Source organism: Montipora capricornis, chromosome 10 (assembly GCF_036669925.1).
Source record: "Montipora capricornis isolate CH-2021 chromosome 10, ASM3666992v2, whole genome shotgun sequence".
NCBI classification, from domain to species: Eukaryota; Metazoa; Cnidaria; class Anthozoa; order Scleractinia; family Acroporidae; genus Montipora; species Montipora capricornis.
Window position 1 is genome coordinate 23,414,219 of NC_090892.1, and position 12,500 is coordinate 23,426,718.

Consider the following 12,500-nt stretch of genomic DNA (forward strand, 5'->3'; position numbering starts at 1 on the left):
AACAGTTTAATACGCTCTATGCCGAAACGAATTGATATGGTGATTAGAAATAAGGGGAAGCGCATAAAATATTAAAGAAATACCACTATTTGCATTCTGTGGATAACTGCGTGAGATTTCTTCTCGCAAAATGTAAACTTTCAGAGACAATACTAACTATCGCACTATTCGCCAAAAATAAAGGGGGAGGGGTGGTGTTGCATATTTCAAAACAGAAGGGGGTGAAAATTGCTCCGATGGCCATCAAGACGACGTTTAGCGATTTTTACATAGCAGAATGATTTTTTCCGGTCATTGTATGAAATTGATTCGCTATTCATTGTGACATGATTTCTCTTGGAGCTCCTGAGAAAGAAGAGTGAAGTACATTGCCTCTTAGTCCTTATCTCAAATAACTACACAATGGTGTCAAAGGAACACGGAACCTTTTCATTCTTTTGCTATAATCTGAACAGTTCTATGTACAAAAATAAGCTAACTTTATAGAAAATTACATTATTAAAATAGATCATTTGTTGTAACGACCTGTCGACCTTCTTAGCGCTGAAACTCAACGATTCACCACTGTGTTCTTAAGTAAAGTAATTATACTACCATAGACTTTAAGAACTATCGGTTCACCATGGTGAAGCCCTATAAATAGAATTATTAAAACGCTTAATCACGAAAATTATCCCAAAGGTGCATGTTCCGTGATCTGTTCTATCACTTAAAACACTTGTAGATACAGTAGCTTTTGTTTTTGGCTCCTAAAAAAGGCAAAGAATATTCCAAACACCATGGTGAATCGTGTAACACTTGAGCCATAGCAAAGATTAAAAATGTCAACAAACTCGACGGTATTTACATAAGATCAGTCGTAATTGAATTAGTCGTCTTGTGGGAAAATAAGTTGACTAAAACATTTCTCACACGGGGGGACTGACTTCTGCTGTTCCTCGGGTACTCGATGGAAGAGATTGAAGACCCGCCACCTAACCTTCATCATCTGAGTCTCCCTGTCATCAACAACATTTAGCAACAGACATGCCCTCATTTATCGCGCTGAGAACATCTAATTAGCTTAGGTAAATATTATTTCCCCTTTTCAAAAGTTGGAATATATGTCTTCAGAAAGTGAAGTTTCACCAGCGACCTCACATTTTCCCGCATGTCTTAATTACTGCCTGTATGTGGCACATAATGCTTTAAATTCCCTTATTTTTATCTTTTCCTTTTATTTTCAAATATAAGGCCCTGTTTATACGTCGCATTTAATGACACGTATTTAATTGATGAATTTTTTTCGTCTGGGAGACGAAATTGAATGTCAGTTCATTTTAGACGTCGAATATAATTTTCGATGTCGTTTTGTGCCTGCATTGACTTTTATCAGCGGAGAACTTCCAAAAAAACATGGTGGCGTTCAGAGAGGCAGTAATGCTAAAGATTGCTCTGGCGAGGCGAAGGCGTAGGCATTTGTCTTTTCAGATGGCAACACTTTTAGCAGTAAGACGAAAATTCAGGCTTCGACTGCTAGCTTTATTATGTTTATTACTGCAGCAAGTGGGAGAAGAAGAGGAACGTTTTCGTAGTATCCGAAGGTGTGAGAGAAATGCTGGGTGGTGGGAAATGGTGTGGTCAACTTATGACAATTCAAGATTCAAGAAAACCTTTCGTGTGACGCGCCAAACGTTTTGCTATATACTAGAGAATATCAGGCAGGATATCACAAAGGATCAGCTGACTGAAATGCCAATTTCTCCGGAGTGCAGATTAGCAATATGTCTTTATCGGCTTGGGAGGGGTGATTACCTGTACACAATAGCAGAATTGTTTGGCGTTGGGCTAGCAACTATCCATGTCGTTGTTAAGGAAGTCTGCAAGGCAATCGTTAAAAACTTCTGGAAGAAGGCAGTGACAAATCATTTCCCAACTTCTGAACAGGATTTTACAGACGTCATGGTAGACATGAACCAGCTTTGGCAATTTCCTTGGTGTTGGGGAGCAATTGATGGTTGCCACATCCCAATTCAGTGCCCACCTGGTGGAGAGGAAGCTTACAAAGAGTACCATAACTTTAAAAACTTTTTCTCAATTGTTATGATGGCCATTGTCGATGCTGCAGCAAGATTCATGTGGGTCAGCGTAGGTTTTCCAGGTAACTCACATGACTCGATTATTTTTCAGTCTACACAGCTATGGAGTGATATCACGGAAAAGAAAGTGATCCCCGAAATATTACAGAACATTCAAGGAACAGACATTTATCCTATGATTCTAGGGGATTCAGCTTTCCCTTTTCGTATTTGGTTGATGAAACCTTACTCCAATGCTGTTCTGAGTGCTGAACAGCACTATTTTAACTACCGCCTCAGCAGGGCAAGGATGGTATCAGAAAGGGCTTTTGGCCAGCTGAAGAGTCGATGAGAGTTCTCTACCGTAAATCATCTTGTCAACCTGATGCCGTTAAATGCATTGCATTAGCATGTGTTGTTCTTCACAATGTTTGTATAGACATGAGTGATTCACTACCATCACAGTTAGATTTAACAGAGCATCCAGCACAACATGGGAGAAGACGCAGGAAGGAGGTCAGAGAACTGCTGATGATGAGAAACTGCACCATGAAGAAGGATAAATCACATCATGCAGAAGAGATAAGAAAAGCACTTCTCGACAAATTTTGGGAAGAGAAAAAAGAGCAGTAATCTGTCAGCACTAACTTTTCTGTTTTTGCTAGATTTCAGAAGGAGCTAAAAAGTTACAGCATATAACTAATCAACTGTTCAACCTGAAAAGTGTCTTTGATTTGCTTTTAAATTTTTGATGTTTGTTAAGTGGGGATTTTTGATTGGCAAGGGAGTTTGCTTGATATAGTTATGAAATAAAGGGAGCATTCTTCAATGAGGGGGTGGGACTCCCACTAAAAAGTATGCAACACATCATGATTGTCAACATGTTGTTACACTTGTTGAACCACTGAATTAAGCCATTTGAGTATAGGGCATTTTCAAGAAGTACCATAACACTCTTTTTTCCCTCCATAACTGCATAAACAATGTTTTCAATATAACTTACAGCATCTGGTGAGAGTTTACAGCCCACGAGAAATTGAAAACAATGCTCATGCAAAATATGGGAAGGGCAAAAAAAAATTATGGTATTTTTGAAAGTTGAATTTTCAATTTAGGGTGAAATAATGTACAAACACTTTAAGCATATTACCCTTAAGTATATTATTAACAACCTGTATGAAGAATTGTTCCACGGGACTTCTGAGTAAGGGTGATTATACTTTGATGAATAAATAGTGTGTAGTTTCACAAACAAAAAAATTCTGAAAGCAATGATAGTAAAATCATGACAGTTGGTATGGTGTGTCTGTTGTAGATTAAACCTGTTCTTATATGTAAACCCGTTTTTAACCTAGGTTGAGTCAGAATTTCCTTTGTCTCCTCACTCTAATTACTCATGATCAAGAATAATTTGGGATGAGAAACAAAGGAAACTCCAGTTTAACCTGAGAACAGATTTTACCTACGACATGTCTACCGTTTGACCAGGACTTAGGAAACAAACATGGGTACACTGTATGTTAGCCAAACCTTATTGTAGCTTTATAACTATTTTGAATTCTTTAAAATGTCAACTTTGCAAGAGATGTTTGTTAATGAATCAAACTGAAACACATAAACAAAGACCTCCGATGTTGTGTAGGGAGTATTTACTCTCCAAAACCACTGTTTTCATGAGAAGCTTATTATCAAAATAAGCCTAAAACAAGTAGAAAATGCAACAAAAAAATGGATCTTGCACTTTTTGTTCAACAGATTCTCAAACATGCAAATGTCAGAAAACCAGAGTCAATAAAAGTATTGAGTGAAACCATCAGCAGTCTCAGGGGGGTACATAATCCCTGTCTGAGTTTGGTTTCCAGGCACACCATTATTGGAAAACATAGGTGTGCTGCTATATGCACCATGATGTTGATACTGTTGGAAGGGTTGCTGACCTGAACCCAACCATATGTCCAAATACCTTTTCTCTTGTTCTCTTGCTAGTTTCATCTCCTCGTGAATGCTTTCCAAGAGCTGTTTTGTTGGGTCATTTTCAATTACAGATCTTATTAAATCTACAGTTGATGCAATTTGGTCTTATTTATGTTTTCTACCCTTCCTCTTAACTGGTACAAACATGCTCTTCTCAGGGGGCTCCTTTGTACTATCTTCGACGGGACTGCAATCACTGCTCCCATGCTCGATGATTTCTTTGGCACTACTCTCATTGGCTGAAGGTTCACGATTTTGCTCAGGCTGACATGAATCACGTGACTTTACTATAGGGTACAGTAGGTCGAACCACTTCCCATAACCTTTCTCATCAGTCAGCCTCTTCACTCCACTTGCTGTCTTTACAGTAAGACAGATCCTCTTGCATGTGGCTACACACCATTTAAACTTGGTTCTCATCTGCTCTACTGTGAACGAGAATGAATCTTCATATTGTTCGTTCACTTTATTTAACACAGACTGATAAGCCTCAGTGTTGTATGCTTTCTTGGTGTTCGTGAAAACCAGCTTCCGAAGGATGTTCTCGTCATTGACGATTATGTTTACAATGTCAGTCACCTGGATCTCCAACCACGTTGCTTTTCTACCACGCTTCTTCCCTTTTACCGCGGTTTCCTCGGGGCTCTCACTATGACCATCTTCATTCTGCTTTTAGTCCGGCGGATATGTGCATATTTGAGGGAAATCGTGCACTTTGTGAAGAAATCACCAAATTTTGCACAAAGGTAGCTTAGGATACAATGAAAAATCTCTGATATGGAGCCACCGCTAAAAATCATGTTAAGAGCATTTAAGTGGTTATTTTGCATGAAAACGAGACTAAAATCATAAAATACCTATTTTGCCTATTATGTGAATATTAACACCTTTGGATACATTGGTTTTCCTTGCTTTTTGTTATTATAACTTCATTTGCTAACCCAGCTCCATGTTCCTCTCATCTATGATCACCTGTGATCTTGTAAATTCTGAATTACTTTGACCGTGACCTTCAGTCACTTTTATACAGCACATACAAAAAATACTTCAAAGTACTTCACATAACTTTAAAATGGACATTAACGGGGAAGTTACAGCTCATAAAGAGATGCTACATTAATAATAGGCAGTTTGGAGAACTTTAGTCCTAGTAAAATTATAATAACAGTAGCTTTTGAAATATAAGGCCACCGTTATCAATTTTTGTTTAGCAGTGTTATTATTTTTTAGAATCACTGGTCATTTAATGATCAAAGAAGTAAGTTAGGAATCTACGAAGAGGACTGTTTACAACTTCAGCCATAGACAACATCGACCACAACCCCAGCTCAAACACGGCCCAGGGTTCTTTTCATGGAACTGGCATTTCCCTTTTCCAAAATATATCTGAAGGTAATCCAGGATGTGAGTGAGACGCGATCGTCATGGCAAATGATACTGGATCAGTTACTAAATCAATTTGTTCTTTGCCAGAATGGTATGTGGAGGTACCCCCTGCTCTTCTGCGAGGCAAAAGAGCACAACCACCAGACATGGGTAGACCCGAAGGTGCCGATGGCTGTTTTCTATCAAGGGCAATCACTGACGAATATGAATGGCTTGATCAAGTGAAGATATCAGTAAATCAAGAATCATATCAGGGAGAGACACCAGTAGCTTGGGCAGCATATCATGCCAACTTACTAACCCTAACCCTAAAACAAAAGCAAGCAGTAATGCCAGCAATAACATCGCTGCTTCCTTTATTCCCAGATGAGGCTAAAAGTGTGCCGATGATTCGCCACTCGATGGACGTGATCAAGAAAGCCACAGAATACCTCAACCCTGGTCAGGTTCCAGTCGTAGCAGTTGATCAACCGTTGTTCACTGTAGCCAAGCAAATACAATGGAACTGGCCTGAGTCCCATGGCGAGCAACACCTTCATATAGAGATGACAGCCCTTTCAGTTCTCGGTAACTGGTTAGAAGATAGTGGGTGGACAAGCGCTCTCGCACAAGCCAACATTGCATCACCAGGGGTGGTGAATTCTTTTGTCAAAGGTTCAAGTGTCAAACGAACCCGACGTGCTCATCAGGTGACAGCAGCTGCCCTATATTCTTTGCTCACACAGGCCTATGATGAGTACAAGCAGACTGAGACCCTTGAAGAAGCTCTTTCTTTTAGAGACTGGTGCAGAAGAAAGACACGAGCCTCGCCACAATTCCACTTCTGGTACACGACATTACAGCTGGAACTACTGTATCTCGTATTCGTGGGGTCAATACGCACGTCTTGCCTCCCTCTCTATCTTGATGCTCTTCAAAAATTAACACCTTGGTTTTTCGCTCTTGACCATGTCAACTATTCAAGATGGGTACCAGTCCACCTGCATGACATGCTAACTCTTAAGAAGAGGCTTCCACAGACATATGCGCACCTTCTCAATGGTGGATTTACAGTACAGAAGACTTCTTAAGTGTTTTCAGCCATCGCCCTTGACCAAGCACATGAACAGAATAACGCTATGGGGAAGGGTGACGGGGGAGCTGTTGGGCTGACGGAAAATCCTGCCGCTTTACGGCGCTGGATGATTTATGGTCCAGAAGTTGCAAGGTTGATAGCAGAATTTGAAGCTTCCTCAGACACAGAAGAGGAAATGAAACCAGGGTCTACAAAGCATCACGAAGAGGCAAAAAGCACCCAGCTATCTTTCACTAAGGATGTGAAGTCTTTAATCTCGGTCATTGTTGACATGGGAAATCCGTTCACTGATGAAAGTGGAGATCTTCTCGTTCTTGACACTAAAGATCTAGCTGATGCTACTGTAGTGAAAACAGTAGAAGAGATCGAAACACTCGGACAAGAACAGTTCGAAACATTCGTCAAGGAGAGATTAAGTGAAGAAAAAACAAAGAACATGCATGATCCTATTAAGAAGAGTAAGCTTCCACTGTTCAGAAGTCCTCGCCAGAAAGAACCATCCAAAGACAAGCAGCAAATCTCAACTTTAAAGAGTGACTGTGCACTATTCTCACGGCTGTTTATCTCCTGTCAAACAAGAGAAGGAGACTTGGACGTCATATGGGAAGAGTATGTACCAAACAGATTGAAAGCAACGACCAGAGAAAAGAGAGGACGTGGTCTTCGCCGGCGTGTTCAGTCTTTGACAACTGTTCCAAAAAACTGGAAGGAATTCCTGCGTGTAGATGAAAACAAGAAGGAACTATTCAGTTTTTTAACAGAACAGATTCCCCCTGTAGAGTTTGGCGATGGGAAGCAAGTCATTACCACGAAAGGAGAACAGGTTCTTTGTAGTCCACCGCGGTTTGACACTTCTAGCCTTACTCCATGTAACCACGAGGAAGCAGACACCAGAATTCTAGTTCATGCAGCAGATGCGTCGAAAGCAGGACACAAGAACATTCATCCGTACTGTAGACACTGATGTCGTTATCATCTGCATTGGCATGACCCAGATGCTAAACATCAATGAGCTGTGGATTGCCTTTGGCAGTGGTACCAGTTTAAGACATCTAGCTGTTCATGAAATTGCATCTCGTCTTGGTCCTGAAAAGGCAAGATCACTACCCGTGTTTCACGCTTTTACTGGCTGTGATACTGTTTCTTGTTTCTCTGGGAAAGGGAAGAAGACTGCATGGATCACGTGGATGGCCTATGAAGAAGCAACTTCGGCATTCCTTGAATTGTCCAACAACCCAGATGATGCGAGTGAAGAATGCCTGAGAAAGCTAGAGCGATTCGTTGTTCTTCTGTATGACCGCACCAGTACCAAAATGCGCGTTAACGAGGCACGCAAGCAGCTGTTTTCACAGAAGGCAAAGTCTATTGAATCTATACCCCCAACGCAGGCTGCTCTTATCCAGCATACTAGAAGAGTAGCATACCAGGGTGGACATTGCTGGGGTCAAGCAATTGTTCCAGTGATGAACTTGCCATATCCTAGTCAATGGGGATGGACGAAGACTGATGCTGGCTGGAAGCCCCTCTGGACCACATTGCCAGATGTATCATCATCTTGTGAGGCATTTATAAAATGTCGCTGCAAGAAAGGTTGCAGGTCTAACTGCTCATGCATCCGAGTGGCTCTCAAGTGCACTGCACTTTGCACTTGTGGTGGACACTGTCTAATAGATTGATTATGCTTATCAAGGTTGGGGGAATAACTGATTAACTTAGACTTGCTATTTTATATAATGCCCCCACTGCAAAAGTCATGTGAAAGCTTTGAATTCATAGTATTGAAAAAATCCAAGATGGCCGCTATTGTTGCAACCTGCAGTTACTGTACTATCACAAGTCATTCAAACACCCCTCCCCTTTTCTTTAACTAATTTGGGAACAATATTGCTGAGGTGTGGGGTATTTTAATATAAGTAGCGAGAAGACTTAAGGTGGCTCAAAATTTACAATTTCCAGCACATTCCAAGACTTAGATTTTGATGTGTCAATTTTCAAAATGTGTCAATTTTCATGGTGGCCCTGAACCCCATGTACAGAATTTTTTTTAAACTTTGCCAAATGTTGCATCTTATCCCGATTATCAAAATTCTATAATAAGAAAAGTTTCACCGTTCCGTTTTGAAATATAAGCGCTTAAAGGTGAAATTAAGAGTGTTGTTAGCGGGTCATTGTGTTGCTATGGTAACCTATTGTGTAACGCAATTAATACCAATGTGTTCGCCAGTGATTGGGCAGTTTTTAATACCACGATTGTAGGATCAATTGATGAAGAGTGGTAATTATGACCCATCAAAATCTAAGTCTTGGAAAGTGCTGAAAACTGTTTTGAGCCACCTTAACTTAACTGCAGATGGCCCCTCTTTTCGAGGTCACGTTAAATACTGGGACTTTCTGAAAGTGTTTCAACTGCTCAAAGAAATGAAAACACCTCCTAACTAGTGTTTTTGTCTTATAATCATTGACATGTGTTACATGTGAAGCAAACCTAAAGTCAGATAAAAAGACAGTACAGTTGTGAAGGTCAAGGTCATGACGAAAATTACTTTGTCGTGTGTAAGAAATAAAAACTTATAAGTTTCTGTGTTTAATTGTTAGTTGATGATATCATGACGTCAAATACAAGTAAGACCAATGTAATTTGGAACATTTTGAATTAATGTGATAGGCCAGAATGGGTATCTTGTTAGTCTAGCCTCGCTTTCATGAATAATGACCCCTTAAATGACCTAGATCTAATTTCTGTCAATGGCTCCATAGCAAAATCTCTTTAGATTGCCATAAACAACCTCTGTGCAAAATTTGGTGCTTTCTTCACAAAGTGCAGCATTTTTCACATATCCGCCGGACTATTTCTGCGTTTTTTGTTGGGGACTTGTGGCTCCTTTTCCTCGCTGTCACTGCTTAAATCTGAACCTTGATCATTCAGTTTTGATCGCGAAGATGTTTCATCTACCAAATTTGCCGAGATAGATGCTTCTGGGCTACAAGGAGTGGATGTTTGTATATAAATTCTTGCACAAAGAAGACAGTACCCAACTCGCTTTCCCGGCTCCCATCCCTCCGCCTCTTCATCCAGTGCAGCCACAGAGCATTCCAAACGAACACATACAGGTCTGTCACATGAAATACAACTGTATTTCGTTTTAGCCTCGCATGACCAACAAGTCTGACTCAACGTTTTTCGGAAAAGGGCTCCAGCAGTCGCCATGTTTTCTATTTTCGCGGGAACTCTTCTCCCCTCACGCATGCCATGCACGTGTAAACTGTGAGCGTGGGCTCAAAATAAGCCGGTGGAATAATTTATGTCGTCGAAAAATAATGTATGCATTTACTTGGACGCGACTGAAAAGCGACGTATAAAACCGACACGCATTTCAGATGTTGTATCCGTCTGGGGCACACGGATAAAACGTCTGGACGAATATAATTTAACAGGAGCAATTCAGTTCGTTTTATACGTCACTTTACTGTCGAAGAAAATTGCTGGAAGTAAATTCATGTGAATTAAATTCGTCTCTAATGCGACGTATAAACAGGGCCTAACTGAACAATAATCCGACATCCTAAATTTCTCTTTCTTATCTGTGCGCGAACCAAGCAGGTATATTCCATCAATGATTGAAAAATTCGTCAGTCTTGAACAGAAACTGTTATTCTTTCCTCTCTTCAGACTAAATACAATGCTCGTCACAAATCGTTGAAACAGACATCGTTTCTCTCGAATTTTCAGGAAAAATCCTGAGATTTCTACTTCACAATGTTTTCCCAACTAAAATGTGCCTTCTCCCTCCCCAATGTTGAGCCACGGGTGTTTTGAAGCACTGAGACTACTGTGATACCCAAATCAACATTGGGGAAGGGGAAACAGTCACAAGTGTTTCAAGATTTTTGACGAGTATTGTAGCTATCTTGAGGATCTAGCCTCTGTCTTACCAGCCTCACATTACCAACTATGCCGAAACAATAATGGTATATTGTTGGAAAGATCTCGGCTAAGAACGAAGAAGACTATGGAGATCGCACGTTTTCGATAGCTGCCCCCTTCTTTTGGAACAGTCTTCCTCTGCCAATAAGACAGGAAACATCAATCGACTCTTTTAAACGCTCTGTTAAAACATATTTATTTAAAAAGTCTTTTAGTTAGATTATTTATTCATTTTATTTAATATTGTGATTCTTAAAAATTCTATATTTTACTAATTACTCTGGAAATTTTTATATTGTAAATATTGTAATTTTACTGAGTAGTTTTTTCTTTTTTAATTTAGTTTAATAATAATATTGTAATGCGCTTTTGAGTATTTTTATAGAAAAAGCGCAATATAAGTATTAAATATTATTAGTATAAATACACAGGTGATTATACAAAATCGCGCGCTCTCATTGGCTCGCTATCTCGGATTATCAGCTGATAATCACCTCGACGAACAAAATGCCTGCCAGTACTCGTTTTGCCACTGTAAGTGAAGATGAAATTGCAAATTTTAAAGAAAACGCTGTCCCTAAATCGACCAAAGAGGCTACCAAATTTGGTGTTAAGCTATTCAAAGGTATAAAAAGTAAATTTTCATGTTTTCTTAATCAAGTGCGAGTCAACCGATAATGTTCAAAGTTACAAAGTTCTGACAACAAACTGTTGACATTTTCAAGATCTTTTCTCAGAATGGTTTAAACATCAAAGCGAGTTTACAACAGAGTTTGAAAATATGGAAGTCACCGAGTTAAACAAATGCTTGTCAAATGTCAGCGAGGAAAGGAGATGGAAGTTATTACAAAAAATCAAGTTTACTCTCGATCCGAGCTGCAATTAACTGGCATTTGAAGTCACCTCCGTACAACAAGCAATTCAGTATTTGCAGCAACACAGAGTTTCACGAGGCCAATAAAACACTGAATGCTTACCTTAAACATCTGTCAAGCTCAGGCAAAATATCGGCAACGGTTCACAAAGCGCCATTAACAAGAGAGGTCGTCCAAAAGCTGTATGAGAAAGGCAAACTTGCTACATCAACAACAAATAACCCTCGCGCCTTACTTCAAACCGCTTGGTTTTTCATTTCCCCGTACTTTGGAAAAAGAGGCAGAGAGCATCAAGCTCTGATGAAAAAGTCAATGCTTCAACTAATAAAGACCACCAATGGCGAAGAATACTTCCAATTGAACAGAAATGAGCTGCAAAGTGTCCTAAAAACGAAGAACCACACTGGGGTTCTTGAAGCGACAGAAGATCATTCCAACGGGAAGATTTTTTCAAAACCAGGTATGGAAAGATGTCCACTTGAGCTTATCAAGGTATACCTGTCACACCTGAATCCTGAAAAGGAAGCTTACTTCCAAAAGCCAAGAGATTTAAGTGCCAAATTCAGTTCGGATACTTGTACAGTTTGGTATTCCACCTGTAAGCTTGGCCACAACACCCTCGAGAATATGTTGAGAAACATGACCACCAGAGCTGGAATTTCACCATATTTAACCAACCACTCGATGACAGCAACCACCGTCACAGTTCTGTCATCCAACAACATTGAGACCCGTAGAATTGAAGCGGTCACAGGTCACCGAAGTGACACAAGCATCCAGAGCTACTGTGAAAGACCAACACTTGACCAATTCAAAGATATGTCTTCGGCCCTCTCTTCCTTTATCGAGGGCAAGGAAAAACAGCAACTTGATATCACAGGTCCAACTCAAGACTCAAGACTGGCATTTATGGCTCCAGCTGTCGGCTGTGGCGATGCTTCAGCCCCAAGACAGAGCTACCTCAGTTCTCAACAAGAGAATTTTCTTATCGAAAATGGTTGTAATCCTGGCGCCATTTTACCTTCTGGTTCTTTCAATAATTGCTCATTCAATTTTAACATTAACTTGGCGAACTCACGTTAACTTTTTCTGTGCAAAATGTGGGAAAAATTTCAGACTTTACACATCTTTTGCAATCCGACACAGTTTGTTTGTCAGTTATGAATGAAATGAGAAACTTTGAGAATTTACCTCGCTTCACTGCACAA

General features: G+C 40.0%; 1 protein-coding gene across 1 annotated transcript; it reads left to right on the forward strand.

The window, feature by feature from the left end:
* The first annotated feature begins 1,395 nt into the window (after positions 1 to 1,395).
* Positions 1,396 to 2,409, forward strand: LOC138020441 (uncharacterized). Its single transcript, XM_068867427.1, has one exon. It carries the CDS (start codon positions 1,396 to 1,398, stop codon positions 2,407 to 2,409), a length of 1,014 nt encoding a protein of 337 aa, XP_068723528.1.
* The last annotated feature ends 10,091 nt before the right edge of the window (positions 2,410 to 12,500 follow it).